Source organism: Giraffa tippelskirchi, chromosome 3 (assembly GCF_054371585.1).
Source record: "Giraffa tippelskirchi isolate mGirTip1 chromosome 3, T2T-mGirTip1v1.2.pri, whole genome shotgun sequence".
Lineage (NCBI taxonomy): Eukaryota > Metazoa > Chordata > Mammalia > Artiodactyla > Giraffidae > Giraffa > Giraffa tippelskirchi.
This window is the reverse complement of record NC_137277.1, coordinates 24,387,052-24,406,419: the sequence shown is the minus strand read 5'-3', so window position 1 is coordinate 24,406,419 and position 19,368 is coordinate 24,387,052. Positions and strand designations below refer to the sequence as shown.

Here is a 19,368-nt window from a genome sequence, read left to right as displayed (position 1 = left end):
AGAACGTGTTCATCACCCTAATAAGAAACTCCATGCTCATTAGTATTCTAGAGCCCAGTATCTTCATTGCTGTATTTTACTGCCTCATTGCAGGTTGTCATGACGACTAATAGTAATACGTGTAAGTCCTAGCACAGTGACTGGACACAGTATAGTTTCTGTTCATGGTATTATGATAATTCTTTCCTTCCATTTTCACCTAAATTTTCGTATTCATCCACTTTTTAACTTCCTGAATGATGTTCATTTAAAAATAATGAAATAGGAAGAAAAATAATCCCAATAATTTAATACTTTAATATAGAAGGAACATAAATGAAAGACCTCTTTTAATGGGCTTGAACAAAATTGTGAAACATGGGAAAGACTTTTTATTTTTATTTTTTAATAAGATTGAGATTCCTTTGATAATTCAAGCTCTGTTTACTTTGAGAACTTTTTCTCTACTTAAATTCACTTAAAATTACAAAGAAAGTACATTGGAATCTTTGCTGTGGAACTTTTACCATTTCAGCAATCAGATATTTAAAGTGTGATATTGCTCAAATTTCTGCAACAATATTAGCTTTACCTTTTTAGATAGCCATAGCACTTGATGGTATTGATCCTAGTGACAGTTAGAAAAAGTTTCAGTTACAAGGCATAGTGTTTATAATTTAAATTTATTGCTATAAAACTTCTTCATGAGTATTAGAAAAATTCCCACCATTGGATCCAGAGTCTAAAACAAATGATACAATATTTAAATAAAAATTTAAGAAAGACCATGGGAATATCATAAATATATGTAACAAAATGGTATTTTTTCTGTCCAATGGTCCCTTACATTATACTTGCAATAATGGTAAATATGGACCAGTGAAATTTCTTGCCAACTTGAAGATTCTTTGAGTATCTGCATAGGTGATGTAGAGGGTTTATGAGAAAATTACTTGGTATATTTCAGTATGAAAACTTTCCACTATGTGAATCTTAAAAATCTTATTTTGAAGTGGCAGGCCTATATCCCTTGTCAAAGTGAATTGATGCCAAAAAATACAGCTTGGCAAAAGCAAATAATACAAAGTGAATAAAGAAAATGTTATTATAAAACCACATTAACTATAGATTAAAAGAGATTTAAAAGCCATATCAACTAATGTGTGAACCTTATTTGCATCCTGAATCAAACTATAAAATCTACGAGAGAATTAGAAATTTGAACACTGACTGGATTTTTTTATGTTGAGAATCTACTGCTAATTTTTTAGGTGTTACAATGGCATTATGTTTTTATTTGTATGCTGTGATATTTGAAGATAAAGTAATAGATTCTGATGTATTATTCAAAATAGTATGGGAGAGGAAGAAATAAATGAGGTGGGGTGTAGATGAAATAAAATGGATCATAAATTATGTTGAAGCTGGACAATGTGTCCAAGAGGGGGTATTACACTTTTTCGTACTTTTGTACATTTTTAAAATTCACCATAATGCAAGAATAAAAGAAAAAAACTAGTTTGAAATTAATAAAAAATGTAACGATATTTTGTTTCTATTATGAAACCTGATACATTAAAGCATGAGATACTTTATGTATCTTGGACACAAAATACATAAAATAATGAGGGTTTTTTTTTTTAAGTTTTTGTTTCAAGTTTAATGTTTTGTTAAGGAAAGAGCATGAGCTTTGAAGTTAGACCTGAATTTGAATCCCAGTTCCTTTACTAACAAGCATTGTGAGCTATAGCAAGTGACATTACCTTCTCATTTACAAAATCTTGCTAATAATATCTATGTGTGTGCGTGTGCTGTCACTTCAGTTGTGTCTGATGCTGTGCAACCCTGAGGACTGTAGCCCACCAGGCTCCTCTGTCCATGGAATTCTCCAGGCAAGAATACTGGAGTGGGTTGCCATGCCCTCTTCCAAGGGATCTTCCCAACCCAGGGATCGAACCTGCATCCCTTGCGTCCCCTGCATTAGTAGGCACGTTCTTTAACACTAGCGCCACCTGGGAAGCCCTAATAACATCTTCTTCACAGTTATTATGAGTTGTAATGAATTTTAATAAGATGATGAACTCATGAGGAGTGCTTGCCGCTTGGTAGGCACTTACTGAAGTGGTAGCAAGGCTATGCAAGTAAATCCATGTATGGAACTTAGGTAATATATATTCACATATCTTTCCATAATATTCATCCATTCCAGCTGAACCCTGGTATAGGGCCATTTAACTCACTATATATATATGAGTATATATGTACATATATATATAATTTGTGAGATTTTGCATTTAAAGGCTGTGTGTGCAGACTTTTTATTGGTAGGTACTTTAGAGGTTAGATTTATGAGCTTATTGCTCTGTAATGTCTGAGACATGTTGAATCGAAGCATGGATGTCACTTTCCTTCTCTTCTCTTACTATCACATACTTGGAGCATGTAGTTATGACAACTACAAGAAGCAAGCCATTAAAGCAGCAAAGAAACACCATCTTAGCACTAAAAAAAGGAGAGAAAGTTTTCCCTTTGAAGTTGAAGAGAAGTGTTTTTGAATTAATGGAGTGTACAGTGATTTTACAAGTTTTATTTATGAAAATACTCTTTGCATTCATGCCAGAAGGTTTTAGCACAGTCATAAGTAGGATTTACACAAAGAAACATAGCCGAAATTTATGATGTGTTTGCAAATGTAAGAAAAAGTCTGAATTTACAATATTTGTAATTTATTGTTAAGTGTCTTTCTATCACTATTCCTGGAATGCTAATATTTTATAAACACAAGTGTTGGTTATGAACCTAGAATATCCTAACCTATACTACTTTTTAAAAAGAAATCTTCCAGAATGTTTTCCATGTCTTTTGGGAATTTAATAGGGGGAAATGTACACGGGACGAATGCTCCTGCCTTTGGCTTTAGCCCAAACTTTTAGCATCAACAATCTTGACAGCTGCTTTTGTGACTTGACTTCCTTTGGACCTTTCTCCCCTTTCCCTATTTGCTACATGTTATACAAATTAATCTGTAGAAAGTGGACATATACACACACATTGTTTTTGAATTTAATTACTGACTTTGATACCTTTTCAAATATTTTACTTCCTATACATCTACTGGTTGGGTTTTTCTAAAGTGGAATAATGCAATAATGCATTTTTAAACTAATGCACTGTTTTGCAGCTTCTGTCAAAGGTTAGTTTTTTTTTTTTTAACAAAAAGACTCACTTTTTTTTTCTTTCTAACCTTAAAACTTTCTAAGGCTTTGATGTCCTTTGTAAAGTCCCATCTTGGCATATGTGATCTTGAGACACAAGAAAAAGAACTGACTTTCATGCAGGCAAAAGAACTCATTTGAATCAGATGCTGCTGCCTTCTGTATTCCCTATACAATGTATTATACACACAAATGTTATTTTATAGCATTGTTTGGAATAGCAAGGACTCCAAACAGCCTAAATGCTCAGCAATAGGGGACTAGTTAAATAAAGTATGTTATATGCATTTAGTGGAATGCTACATGGAGATTAAAGGAATATATATGTGTATCTTGGAGAGCTCTCCAAAACATATTGTTAAATGACGAGGGCAGTTTGGACAGTATGCCCTCTGTGCATGTGTGTACGTGCACACACACGCATGCATGTGTGCTTGCTTTTATTTGTATATAGTATATTTTTGGAAGGATACACATGAATCTATTAACCATGGTACCCCTGCTGAGGCAGGTACCAGTGTGAGTACAGAGAGAATCTTTGTTATTTATATCTTTTGGTACAATTTGAATTTTCACCATGTGCATTAATTATTTTTTGGCTAAAAATTAGTTAAAAGCGAAGTAAGTCTATTTCTGCTAATATGAAGCAACCTCCAAGATAAATGATGAGGAGGAAAAGCAGGTTACAGGATAAGACAAATGCTACCATTTGTTGTTTTTTTTAAACAAAAAGACTTACTACTCTCACAGACACTTGTTATATTTAGACAGAAAATTCATAGAATAGCCTCGAAACACATTGCCTCTGGAGAGAACCATGAGAAGGGAGGAAAGATGAGCTTTCATTACACACCTTTTTGTAATGTTTGAAATTTTTGCTGTGGGCATGCTTAACTTTTTTATTTAATAAAGCTCACTATAGTTAACAATACTGTATTGTGTATTTGAAGGTTGCTAACAGAGTAGATTTCAAAAGTTCTTATCATAAGAACAAAATTGTAGCTATGCGAGGTAATGGATGTTGACTAAACTTACAGTCTTGGTGGAGGAGTCTTCCCTGTTAATATATTTTCAATTCATTAAAAGTTTATGGAAAATCCCCCCCTAAATTTCTTAGCGTATACATGTACTAAATCACTATGATGTCCATCTAAAATTAATACAATATTGTATGTCAATGATATATCAACAAAGCTTGGGAGAAAAAGAAGCACACCAAAAAACTTGATTTAATACAGTAGCTCTTTTTCAATAAAATCATGATTTGGTAGTTTATATCCATTCATGTTTTTTCCTTGTTTATTTTTACATATGAATTTATAGGTGAGATCCTGATGATATAAAATAGCAGTATTCTCTGTTGTTTTGTGTTTGGAAACCAGTATTACATAGGTGTGGCAGGTTAACCTACCACTTAAAAGTGTACTTTAAAATAAATGATAAGATAGGATCATATAATACCCATGGTAATTGATAAAGAATATCTTTTTACCCTATCTTAGCCTTTATTTTTTGCATGTGTGGTAATTAAAAGTTCATAGAACTTCTGATTCTTGTCATTATGTAGATGGCAAAGAAAATAAAGCAGTAGATTAATGACTGCTTTAATTTTGTTTTATTAGCCTGGAAACTTGTTGAGGAAAAAAACTTATAAACTATTTTTTCTTAGATAGAATTATCCCTGGATCAATACAGAAAATCAGGTAAAGAGTACAGTTCCTGAACAAAGAATTTTGGTATAAATATTAATTTACTTCAGGAATTGTGCCTCTAATGAATTTTCATGTTTTGGACCCAAAGTGTTGAGAGAAATCTCTGGTTAATTTGAATACAACATTTTTGGGGTCTCTGCTTAAAATTCTTTGTGAATAAGCCCTTGGACTTGAAAACCAATGAGTTTGTTTGATATTTGGACACTGAATAAGGTGATGGTTAAGCCCAATTCTATTATACAGCATTTCACTGTGCTTCTCAGCAACACATACTTCTCTTGGAAACTTGTTTAATAGTTATTGTTTGCCAGGCTAAATCCTATTAAAACAGAAAAGGAACTGTTAAGTTATATACAAGGGGAGTTACCTGATATGTAGAATAAAGATTCCAGTCAGTACTAACTCTTGAGAGGCAAAGAGTGGAAGAACCAATCTCTGAACTTATCTGTCCCTGTCAGCTGACATGCACTTAACACACACTTGCCAGTTTAGAAAGCTCTTGATCACAGTTCATCTCTAAAAGGCATTTTCCTAAACTTAAAAAGTGATACCACTTTTCTTAAGACTAGTGCACTTTCTTTGTTAGTGGTACCCCAATAAAGATGGAAAAATAAAATTTAAATATAAGGAGATACTTTTCCATGTGAAACTTCTGTTCCAAAAAAGACCAAACATTGAACAGAATTGTTGATGGTAAGAGGCTTTGTTTGTAAATGTTGTTGTTATACACATTATTTTCATACATGAACAGGAGTTCCTATTTGGCAGAGGGGCAATAGGAGGCTGAATTTCATCACTTTTTGCCATTCCAGCATTAGTGGTATTGGAGGTCTATGTTACTCACAAGAAAACTCACTTTTTCTTCAGTATGTTAAAAGATGTTTCACATTGTCAGGCCTGCTTATCTTACCCATAGTTCAGTTCAGTTCAGTTCAGTTCAGTCGCATAGTCGTGTCCGACTCTTTGTGACCCCATGAATCACAGCATGCCAGGCCTCCCTGTCCATCACCAACTCCTGGAGTTTACCCAAACCCATATCCATTGAGTCGGTGATGCCATCCAAACATCTCATCCTCTGTCGTCCCCTTCTCCTCCTGCCCCCAATCCTTCCCAGCATCAGGGTCTTTTCCAATGAGTCAACTCTTCCCATGAGGTGGCCAAAGTATTGGAGTTTCAGCTTCAACATCAGTTCTTCCAATGAACACCCAGGACTGATCTCCTTTAGGATGGACTGGTTGGATCTTTTTGCAGTCCAAGGGATTCTCAAAAGTCTTCTCCAACACCACAGTTCAAAAGCATCAATTCTTCGGCGCTCAGCTTTCTTCACCGTCCAACTCTCACATCCATACATGACCACTGGAAAAACCATAGCCTTGACTAGACGGACCTTCGTTGGCAAAGTAATGTCTCTGCTTTAATATGCTGTCTGGGTTGTCATAACCTTCCTTCCAAGGAGTAAACGTCTTCTAATTTCATGGCTGCAATCACCATCTGCAGTGATTTTGGAGCCCCCAAAAATAAAGTCTGACACTGTTTCCACTGTTTCCCCATCTATTTCCCATGAAGTGATGGGACCAGATGCCATGATCTTAGCTTTCTGAACGTTGAGCTTTAACCCAACTTTTTCACTTTTCTCTTTCACTTTCATCAAGCGGCTCTTTAGTTCTTCTTCGCTTTCTGCCATAAGGGTGATATCATCTGCATATCTGAGGTTATTGATATCTCTCCCGGCAATCTTGATTCCAGCTTGTGTTTACCCATAGTACATTCTTTATTATATGTTATTTTATTTTTACTTCTTAGTCTTTTGTGAAACTTTTCTTATATCTGCCTATAGACAATGTAGTCCCATTCTTCTTCAGCAGGAGATATTGAAATCTAAGTGGGCTTATACTTTCCCTCAAGAAGTAATATAAGCTGATTGGGATATGATAGATCCTAGGATGTGTCAGGACAGGGAGTGGGTGCTGAGGTCTACTCAGTTTGTTATTTGAGAGAAAGGGAAAGAGAGCAAGATAAATCAAATAGTAATAAAATTACTACATTCAGAGTTAACTACATATTTTTGAGACATTTTCCTACTATGAGACTTAAGTATGGTGGTGCCAGAAAGGAAATGTGTTCTATAGCTAGGCCAGGTCAAAGCTGTATTTGGATGTGGAACATGTTGCCTCACTTTCTCTGAAGCAGCATCAAAATACCCGGGATCAAACAAAATCACACAGAAGCCAGTCACTAGAAAAAAATTCAACATATTGATCTGACTAAACCCAAAATGTTGTATTGTTTTGTAAGCATGAGCTTCATGCTAAAAAGTGGTATTTCTAAAAAAAAAATCACTGCAACAATACTATAATAGGTACATTTGAACCTATAAATCGGACCAGCTCCTTCTTGACCAAATCATTGACCACATTTGACTTTGTTAGTTTCATGCGTAATATGACTACTACTTATAATAAATTATACTTTTGATTTTATAGATTTACCTTACTGAAGTAAAAAAAATACTTTTTTTAATGGCATATGCCATAAATTCAAGTCATTCAGTATGCTTTGCCTTTGAGTAATAATTGTAATTTACAAAGCATGCATATTTGGGGACTGTACAGCTCAGTGAATTAGAACAAGAGCTTAGTAATCAGACAAGGCGGGGTCAGAGCCACTTATGAGTCACCTGTATGACTTTGGGTAAATTGTTTAATCTCTGTATCTCAATTTCTTTATCTGTAACTTTGGGTTAATAGTATATCACAGGATTATTTTGTAGATTAAATGAGATAGTACCTAAAGGGTCTTGACCCAGAGCCTGTAACCAGTAAGAGTTCAGTAAGCTATTTTATTTTTATTGTTACTAGAGCTGCTTTCTCCTATAAGTCAAAACATGTTGAAAATTCAGTTGAATAGCTTCATAGTAAGACTTAAACGCTGAGAATACAGTGGAAAACAGAACAATGAACCAATAATTTCAGTTATGATTGCCTGGCTGCCATATAATAAATGCATTCATTTTACAGTATATTTACTACATACTACCAAATACCTAGGTTTACATGTTTTGAATTCTGTCAAAATCTCATTCTTATTGAATATTCAGACTCAGCAGGTCCCATTTTAGTAGCAGTTGAACAATAACAGTGGTGGATGGAATGTGTTAGTGTAAAGCTGGAATGATTGCTGACAGGCTGTAATTTACTTTATGAAGTGTGTGTTGTCACATATACAATTATCTGGTTTATATTTTGCTGTCAGTCTTACAGTTTGTTAATGTCCAGGAGTTATGCCTTTATGTGAAACCTAAGAAGGGTTAAAAATCTCAGCGTTTGCGGTGTGAGGCAAGGGAAGGAAGGAAAGAGCAGAGGGTTCACACAGTGGCTACCTTTTTTTTCTTTTTTGAAGAATTAGGATGATGCTACACACTGCAGCTCACCCTACTGGTCAAAATGAAAAACTGCATCATGAAGGTGGTTTTTTTTTTTTTTTTTTTTAGAGGAAGGAGAAAAAAAGAAACTTTTCCATTGGCTCCCCTGGACATTTTCCTGTCCAACTCACCACTGACAGATGTAGTTCATTCTGGGAGTATTATTAAACCATGCTGCCCTTTTGGTTGTTGGAGTGATTCTGCTATAAGCATCCAACCCATTTGATTCCATTTCTTATCATTTAAACCGTGCCCTCTCTACAAATGAGATCCTGAAAGGTTCTTAAGAAGTCTGTGATTCTTTGCATGATTTATACAATTAGTATAAACAGTATTCCAAGCTAAAAAACTTACTCATAGGCTCAATTTATTTCTTGCACATTCAAGATCTAGTTGGAGCAACTTTTTAAAAGAATGATAAATGGAAACTTTCTTTACCTGGGTCGTCATTTGTTCTGTAGACTTAATGACATTCAGTAGTATTATACTCACTTCCAGGGCCTTGGGAGGAAAAAGAATATTGATACATTGAGTTATGGCTAGATGTAGGAGGCCAAAAAAAAAAAGATGGGCAGGAAGTCAGGCTGTATAGAACAGAGAAGAATTTGAGACCTTCACTATACATGGATTAATCACAAGAACTAACCATGCAAATCGAAATGGATATTTAGAAATAGGTGAAGCCTCTAAGATGTTCTGTGGGAAACACCATACATTTTCTAATGCATGAGTATGTGCAAAATGGTATCTAATTTATAATGGAAGTGTTGACAGAACTTTAGATTTGGTGTTACAAATGTTCTCCAGAATATGTTTACATGTGAATAACATTTCACATATATGGACACATATGTACTCAATATATTTCTTTAGCTGGTATTATATTTAATAACTTAGGTGAATGGTTATAAATAAGGAATAATAAGCTGCAGTTTTACTAATCCTACCTTAGTTCAGCTTTGGGTACTGCATTACTAGGAAATTGGTCTGTGAAAATCAGGCAATATTAACGTTACCAAGCATGAAAACTAACTGGATTGGATCAGAGACCTTTATTTATGACATTTTATTCAAGATTTATTAATTTAAAGAAGGATCTGTGTGTCTCACAGGTTCCTAAGTATTATATAGAGTCAGAAGTTGTATGTTCCCTTTCAATGTCAACAATGAAAGCAAAAACAATGCAGACAATTTTACATTAATTTCAAGTTCCTTATATTATCCAAAGATACTTGGTGAAGTAATAGCAAACCCTAGAAAATTTTCAACCATGCCATATAGTTGGTTGCAGATGTGCATAAAGTTTTTATAATATAGCTCATGATTAATTAGGAGAAAAGTAAAGTTAATGACTTCATAGTAACATGAAAAAAACACATTGAGCCTTTGCGTATTGAATAAACAAACATATATTTATATGTTGTATTTGTTATTCTTATGTTTTTATACTTATGCTTTTTTATTTTTTCTGTCTTTTTAAATTTTTCTCTCATTTCTTGGTAAAATCATCATTATGGTTTGTTTTTATCTGCAAATAGTACCTGCAAGTTCAGAATCAGATGGATTTGCTGTGAGTCAAAATAGTTACAAGGGGAGCATCATCATGGCTCATTTTCCCCCCTGTTTTATTTGGAATTGAATTAGGAAATGAAAGTTTTTAGCAGTTTAATTCACTTCTCCATAAAGTTTATGGAGCAGCAACAGCTGGTTGAATTCATGGCAGAAAAAGCCAACTTCAAGTGGCCGAGCTATTGTTTCAGAATTAAGGGAGAAAACTCATTAGCTGTTAATGAAAACACAGGGAATAAAAACAAATAGCACAGAAACCCTAGCAAATAATTACCTTACACCTGACACAAAGCTGCTTTATCTTTCTGCTCCAACCTTCAGAAATTCCCAACTTATCACTCTATGGAGCATGAATGAAATTGAGTTTGACTCGAAGGAAAGAACAATAGAGAAGTCATCCTCCTTACAGGCCCCCTCAGCACAATACTCAGTGGAAACCTGCCACTGAGAATACTAAGGGGTATTTCTGGTGTCCAGTTCTTATGACACTTAGGATTAGAGGAGCAAATTACCAGCCAATAGCAGGTGAACCCTTAATATAGTTCCCCCAGATCTTGTTTAGAAATACAAAAGGAAGGGACTGAAGGTAGTGGATGTGATTAATGGAGATATTGTGTGTTAGAATATATATATCTGGATAGAAACATATTGATTCTAAGCGAGTTGCAATGGGAAAGTGTGTCTCTAGTGGTTAGGGGTCTTGCTTGTGAGAAAGCCACTCAAAGCAGGTGGAGTTCTAAGCCCTAATTGTAGAGATACTGAGTGGAAATGCCTGTCACTATAGTTTGTGATCATTTATGTCTGATCCCACTGGATTGTGGTTGTGGCCACTTGTAACTGCAATTGTAAGAGCTGTAGATGAATCCAGAGATTACTTGCAATTGTGTTTTAAGAAAAAATTATGTTCTAACCTTCCACAAATCCAAAATGACCACAGTAATTGTTAGTTCTTCTATAAAATTTTTCACCCATGCATCTTGAATAATTGTAATGATTTTAATTACATGGGAGTGTCTATTTATATAATGTCAGGCTTTTTTTCTGTGTGTGCCCAGGGGAACTGGGCCACTTGATATGACACTGAAAACACTTACAGCAACATTTCCCTCATCAGGAACTAATTACACTTGGATGTAAAACACATTTTTAAATGTTTCCCCCACTGCAATCATTTTTAGTACTGACCTAGGCTCTGTTTTTCCTGCATTGAGTTGTATACCTTTGTTGTTGTATACTTTACAGAGTCATGGTCTTGTATTTAGCACAGAGGTAGCTGTTAAAAACTCACCTTGAGTAACTATGTTTAGATACCATAGGAATCACATGGAAGTGACTTTTCCATCTGAAGTTAATAATGCATGCATGCATGCTAAGTCACTTCAGTCGTGTCCAGCTCTTTGCGACCCCATGAGCTATAGCCAGCCAGGCTTCTCTGTCCATGGGATTCTCCAGGCAGGTATTTTGGATAATACTTTAAAAATGGAAGCTCTAAATGTAACTGGATTGGATCCTGTGACAGGAAAAGGACACTAGTGGGAATACTGGTGAAATCTGAATAAGGTCTATGGTTTAGTTAATAGCAGTGTAGCAATGCTAATTTCTTGATTTTGACAAGTATACACTCGTTATGTAAAAAGTTGACATTGGGGAAACTGGTTGAACAGTATGTAGGAACTCCTTGTACTATCTTTGCAATACTTATAATAAATCCACAACTATTTCAAAACTTAAAAGCTCATTTAAAATAACAAAGCAAAGCAAAGCCCTTCTGGATTTGCTTTTTAAAAAAAGCTTAAACTGCTAGAATAGGTAAGAGTAGATTTGTCAGATTGCTGGAGCAAGCAGAAAACTTTGAGTCTGGAGTGACAGTTGATAAATAATGCCCATTCTGTCCTACAAATGTTAAATTTTGCTTGGCAACCCATATGACTACTTTTTAACTGGATTTTTGTTTGGCTCAAAATTTTTAAATTCCTTTAACCTCACAGCTCACTTTCCAGTTGCGTGCCAGGCTGTACATGTAGATTGCCTTGATAATATAATTTCAGTGGATTTTCAGTGATGTAAAATTTGAGAATTTTAGCCCTCAGTTCAGTATTTGAGAATTTTTCTGCTTGTACTGGAAATTTCTCAGTAGTACTTTAGTAGAACTATAAGCTTTGTATCTTGATCAAGTAACCTAGTAAAACACAGCATTTCTTCCCACTCTAGCCAGTGACTGTTGTGTGAGGGGTTTGTTTGTTTTAATTTTACTTTTATTCTCCACAACAAACTCCACAGTTTATTTTTAAAGTCCTGTATCTGCAGGTGTTCAACTCAGTTATGGACATCTACCTATCATTGAGCATCTGCAGAGGAATCTAGATATGATCATCTAATTTATGGAAAGAGAAGACTACAGCTTTCCACTTTTAATCATTTTATATCCTCCCTATCCTTCTAGTTTAATTGTAGGAAATAAACCTTTAAAGTGAGGCAATACAGATTCTATGTAGGTTGTTCGGTTTCACTGCTCCCTAGTTGAAATCCAGGGCCAAAACTCTACAGTGTTTACTGAGATTAGCACTGGTGATTTCCTTTGGAAATTACTATTTGAGATAATATTAAATTCAGTTGAAAATCCCCTTTTCATGTTTGTGAAATGAACTGAGCAGCTGTTGGTGTCCTTTTATCAGCAGACTGTACCTCTGTTTGGGGGATTTTGAGAAAAGCTATTTGCAGTGCAGAGCCTTCTCTTCTGGTTTCTGAATGAGTTAACATCTTCTGTCTAAACCTTTTAAAGTGTTGTAATAGCGTGGGCTACTTCTACAAAATATAATCCACTAGTGTGTCAAAAACACCCAAAAGAGATTAGCATTGTTTTAATTGCCTTATTCAGAATTGTATATACATTACCTTTCATCAAAGCCATTTTGCAGAACAAATATTACCTTCTTAGGGTTTTTAGAATTCCTAAGAGGTTGGTTGCATAGGCTGTAAACCAGAATTATAAAGAGAACTTCCTTAAAATTGCAAAACAAGTAGTGATTTAAATTGGAATAGTCCAGATTCTCTCCAAATTTTACGTCTCTTATTTTTTAGCAAAGGAAAGAATCTTGACCTTACTACATTGTATTATGTATAGAAGTTTAACTCTTCAGGTAATTTATTCTATTTCATTTGGAAATAGAGACATTCAGGGTAAAGGTTGTAATTAATGGGATATTTTTATAACTATGTTTTCATTTTGAGTGTGATGGGGAAATTTCTTTCTGGTGACAAAAGGTCTCCTCACTTCAACAGTTTCTAAGTTCTAGTTAGTTGAATGGAAAATTTCCCATCCAGGTAGGTTGGTTCTATAAATTATTTATATGTTTCTCTTATGTTAATGGATATATATATTTGGTAAATACCAGAAGGAATCTGGGCTTCCCTGGTAGCTCAGATGGAAAAGAATCTGCCTGCAATGCAGGAGACCAAGGTTCAGTCCCTGGGTTGGGAAAATCCCCTGGAGAACAGAATGGCAACCCACTCCAGTATTCTTGCCTGGAGAATTCCATGGACAGACCATGGAGTCGCAAAGAGTCAGACACGACTGAGTGACTAACACTGGCCTCTAGAAGGAATCTACGAAGACATTTATTAAGATGTCAGAAGTATGACCTTTTTTCTTTTCTTTTTTGTCCCTCAGGGGGAGACCAACCTGAAAATTACCTTGGACAGGACAGCTCCGATGATAATCACAGTGGAACTCATGGCACTACTTTTACATCAGATGCACCTTTTTTGTCTGATTATCAGGATGAGGGTGAGTGTCATCTTTCTGTCTTTAGGATGACCATACTTTTACACTTTTTGTCCTGGAATCTTTGCCTTTGGTCATTTTCAATCCAGCAGCCTTCAGAAGGTTCTCTGTATTGGTAATCACTCGTTTGCAAAGAACAACTATTTGTTTCATTGTGGTGCTATCCTCGTAGATAATTCAATAGTTCTCAAGTTAATGTACTTAGGGAAACACTAATTCCATATTGGAGCAGGAAGACATAATTATCGATCTTTCTATAAGAACTGTAGCTGAAAAGCTAAGAGACCTTTTTAAGATTGCAGGGCCCAGTTTAACATTCTCTCATATTTTTTAGCTTCAGTGAAGTTCATGAGAATTAGAGCTTTTGTTTAATGATTATTGAATTATTGATTTATTGAGGATTATTTGAGACTGTTGAGCTTATCATATTATAATAGGATATCATTTTTACCCATACTCACATCCCTCTGACCATATTGGTGTTGTCTAAGGGGAAGGAAAAGCCACAAGAACCATAATGCAAATCTTCCTGGAACATCCATTTTATTTGAAGATTTGGGAATGGGAAGAGTTAAATAATTCAACCCTTATAAACATTATATTAGAAACACATTGGTATGTAATATAGTGGCATACAAAATATATATGAATTTTTAAGATACATGAATATAAAAATTTTGGCATGGTGGCTGCCAGTTTCTGGCTCATGCTCAGATATCCCAGGGGTGGGAGTTCACTGTGCCTCTTCTGGCATTTGGCCACTTGAACAGAAGGTTTGATCATCATTGATGCACATGGTTATCTTATCAAAGTCTCTCTTGTGCCTTTGCAGTGTGTGTGTGCCGGGGGGAGGTAGAAATGCTACTAAACTAATATTAAATTGGAAGCTTATTATTCACTTAGGGACTAGGAGTAAAGTTGGTAAATTATTCCTTATTTTTCTTTATTAGTCTGTGATCTTGGTATTTATTTTTCTTTCAAATTTCCCTCTGACTTTGGCATTTTCTAAGTGTTCATAATCCCTGCATTCCCTTCTCCTTTTAATTTGTCATTAATTCTTATTTCATTTAGCTGTTTTGGTGATTTCGTATTTTCTTCTTTTCTTTGAATTGATAACCACCAAACAGAACTATAGATTCAGTCACACAGAAGCAGTTTATTTTGTTTGAGCTTTGTATCCTAGCACAATTAGTAATACCTAAGTTTTTATACTAAAAACATCATTTGGATTGAAAGCTTAATAATTACTTTGGTAGCTGATTAATAATTATACAAAATTAACAGTGCAAAACAAAAAATTTGTTTTGTTTGTTTTTGATCAATCTAATGCTTGACAGAATTAGAACAATAGTACCTCATTAATCCATAGGTCACTTACTTAGTATTTCCAGCTTTTCGAAACACAGCTGAGAACACAATAAGTAAGCCAGAAAGACCTCTAAGTGGAAATAGTATATTTAAAATGTTTTCATTAAAAATAGTTGAAATTAAAGAAATTGATTAGTGTTGAGAGAGGTAAACCTATTACCTGGAAAATCCCAAAGCACATTAAAGTTAAAAGAATTCCCAAAGTGACACTGTTAATAGTAGTGGTAAGAATAGACTTGTTTATTTGATTGTAGGATGATAAGATATGTTTCTGCAAAGCATTGAATCTAGCAAAGTGCCTAGTGCCTGATGGATAATGGGCACAATAAATATTTGTTTCCTTCCCCTGAAAAATAAAGATATGTACATTTCTTGTGAAATTAAAGAGAAGCTTATAAAGATGTTAAAATTTTAAGTAAACTTTATATCCTTTTTTACTAGATTACACCATTGTAGAGAACAGTAACATTTGATATGCTATTTGTTCATTATTTTAACAAATACTTATTAAGAGATTATAAGGTAATACTGTGCTAAGCTGTAAGTGAAATAGGCAGTAAAAAGTCAAACATGGTCCTTGCCCTCATGGAGCTGACTATCTCATTGGGAAAACACACTATTAATATGTTGACAAGTGGACAGATATAAAGTCAGTATCTTCATTTGCTGATGAAATAGCTACAGTGATCCATTAGGAACAAAAGATTTTTAAAAAATTTTATTTATAGTGACATTATTTTAAACACTTGGAATTTTTATCTTCATTAGAAAAATGAAAGATCAGTCCTAAAATTTTTCAGCTTAGTTGCTTTCCAGCTCTAGCCAGATCAGTATCCTGAACGTACAACTATGCAAGGACACAGTCTGACCCATTTGGCCATAACTTCAGTGATGAGAAGCAATAACCATGGTGCGTGTCGTGTTTGGGTCATGCTTTTGTGAAAACTACAAAGAGATCTAGAATATAGAAACCTGACCAGGTGCACAGCATAAAATGAAAACCAAGGTTACATGCTAAACCATGCATAAAAATGAGAGCATGTTGCTACCTAATCACAATTCCTTCCCCTCTTCCTTTGTAAATTGCCCTCAGTCTGAGAATGTCAGGCTATAGCCTATGGAGAGATACCTACAAACAAGAGCGTAACCCCATAATCAGGAATGAAAACTTGCTAACAAGTAATAAAATCTAGATTTATAGACTTAGGGAGGCATAGTTTCTACTATATTGAAGGAAAAAATTTTTTAGTATGAAGCATTCAATACAGTAACTATACAAAAGTCAGCCAACTATGAAGCTCAAAATCTGATTGCTCTCATTGTCCAAAATATACAATGGATATATAATTATGAAGAACCCCCGTGTATATACGGGGCTTCCCAGGTGGCTCAGGGGTAAAGAATCTGCCTGCTAAGGCAGGAGATGCTGGTTCAGTCCCTGCATGGGGAAGATCTTTTGTAGAAGGAAATGGCAACCCATTCCAGTATTCTTGCCTGGGAAATCTCATTGACAGAGGAGCCTGGCAGGCTACAGTCCATGGGATTGCAAGAACCAGAAATGACTTAGCAACTAAACAACACCTATATAAATTTTTTAAAGATGGGTTAGGGAAAGTGTTCTATAAAAGGTTATAGTGACTCCTTCTGGAAGAAAAATTTAAAAAATAAAATGATTTTAAGTGAAGAAATCAGAAATCTGTAATAATGTATTAATATTATGTATCATGCATTATTACCTTCTAATTAAAGAAAAGGTAATAAATGGTATTGGTCAGATATATCCAGGAGGAAATGAGGAAGAATGTTTTTAGAACTTATTTTTACATCTGGATGTTAAAGGTTATAAAGCATTCTTGTTCTCCAGCAAAATGAAAAATAGAATTGCAAAAGTAAAAACCTGTAACCATCATTGGAGAAGAGTAAAAAATGATTAAATGAAGAGCCTTTATAGACCAATTTATATGCTACTTGATTTAAGAGAAATTGTAAAATTGTTAATGTACCAGTAGTGGCCATTTTCAACTCCATGCCTTTTCTGAAAGATATATTAAAAAACAGAATATTTTTAAAATAAAGATAATCAGTTTCTATGGCTTTATTTTTAATACTTCTTAAAAACATTTCTCTGCTTTCAACTTGGTTCTGAAATAGAAGGGTTTTGGATTTAATATTTTGAATAACAGACTAGCTTTTATTGATCATTGTGTGTTTTATTTCTATAATGATAATAATAACAGAAACAAGAAATTATTTTAATATCTTCCCTAAGGGAATAAAAAATATATTTTAAATAAACCTTTTATTATTGTGAAATTAAAATGAAAGTCTAATTTATTGATTAGATTTTTGTGTCTGGAATTCATGCTTGTCTTAAATTTCTTTATACCAAAGTTAGAATCTTGAGATCTAGGAGCTGGAAGAAATGATGGTCATTTAGTAACAGGAATAATTTATTGAGCATTTACTATGCTGTGCTAAGTGCTTTTTAGTGAATTATCTTATTTAATTCTCAGAGCAGCTCAGAGAGGAAAGAAATGTTGTCCCCATTTTACAGACAAAGAAATTAAATGACTTGGCCAAGGATGATACACCTAATACATGGGAGGCGGGGGTTGGGGGTAGGATTCTAATAGATTCCAAAGCCACTGCTTTTTGAAGAGCTCTAATTAGCTGGATGTTTGTCTTCTGAAACCCACTCTTATGGGCTTTATATATCATTTTCTTATTGCTGTTATTTCACCAAATATAATGTTTATTTAAAAATAAATGTATTTAAAGCTAAAAATTATCCCCTAAAACCTACTTTAACTGCATCGTACAAAATTTGATATGTACTACTTTCATTATAATTCATCATTCCTTTCTAACTATTTTGTAATTTGTTTTATGAAATCCTTTTTAACCTATGTGTTATTTAAAAGGGTTTTTGGTTTTTTCCTGGCTTTTAATTTGTTTTGTTTTCATTTCTAGGGATTTTTAAATCTGCTTTTTAAAATTTGTTATTTTTCTAATTTTATTACCTAATAGTATAAGAACATAATCTATATTGTTTATCTATTTTAGACTTTATTGAGACTTCATCACCTAGTAATAATCAGCCTATGCTTATGTTCTATGTACATCCTGAAGTATTTATTGGGTACTTTTACTATTTCTATACTAGTGAATACTGTTCTTCAAATCTTTGTATCCAAGCTTTTCTTTTATCTGCTGAAAGGTTTGTGTTAAAATCTCCAGTTATAGTTGCAGATTTATCCATTTTCCTTTTTTGTTTTACATTCTCAAAGTCATATTTTAGTTATTTCTAATACTTTGGCCACCTCATGCGAAGAGCTGACTCATTGGAAAAGACCCTAATGCTGGGTAGGATTAGGGGGGCAGGAGGAGAAGGGGACGACAGAGGATGAGATGGTTGGATGGCATCACCAACTCGATGGACATGGGTTTGGGTAGACTCCGGGAGTTGGTGATGGACAGAGAGGCCTGACGTGCTGCAATTCATGGGGTCGCAAAGAGTCAGACACGACTGAGCGACTGAACTGAACTGAAAGAGGTCTAATTATTTTAAAAGGCTTCCCCTTATAGAGCTGAAAACCTATCCCTAGAAATTCCACTAATTAAGCTAGTTTTGCCATCTAAGTCTACTCATGTTGTTGTTCAGTCAGTAAATCATATCTGACTGTGACCCCAAGAACTGCAGCACACCAGGCTTCCCTGTCCTTCACTATCTCCCGGAGTCTGCTCAAACTCATGTCCATTGAGTTGGTGTTGCCATCCAACCATCTCATCCTCTCTTGCCCCCTTCTCCTTCTGCCTTCCATCTTTCCCAGCATCAGGGTCTTTTCCAATGAGCTGGCTCTTCGCATCAGGTGGCCAAAGTATTGGAGCCTTAGCTTCAGCATCAGTCCTTCCAATGAATATTCAGGGTTGATTTCCTTTAGGATTGACTGGTTTGATCTCCTTGCTGTCCAAGGGACTCTGAAGAGTCTTCTCCAGTACCATAATTTGAAAACATCAATTCTTCAGTGCTCAGCCTTCTTTATGGTCTACCTCTCACATTCCACACATGACTACTGGAAAAACCATAGCAAGTCTACTCATAGCACCCCTGATAGATTTTATATTCCATGAGGATAAAAAATTGTCTGTTCACAAGCCAGTTTGAGACCTCATTGCTGTGAGTTGTGTGTAAGGCCTGATTTTACTATATAAATTATGTTATTTCACATAATAAATAAACTGCACTTCTTATAGTACTTATGGGGTATGTGAATTAATGGTGCAGTGATTAGTGGTAAGTGACCCCTCTGATCAGGTAAA

At 34.7% G+C, this 19,368-nt stretch overlaps 1 protein-coding gene across 1 annotated transcript in view; it reads left to right on the top strand.

Moving 5' to 3' along the window:
• The window catches only part of SKAP1 (src kinase associated phosphoprotein 1), a 305,305-nt gene that overhangs the window by 82,552 nt on the left and 203,385 nt on the right, over positions 1-19,368 (top strand). The window contains exon 4 of the mRNA XM_081582429.1: positions 13,567-13,683. Within this exon, the coding sequence (XP_081438555.1) occupies positions 13,567-13,683 (117 nt within the window). The remainder of the gene's footprint in view (positions 1-13,566; positions 13,684-19,368) is intronic.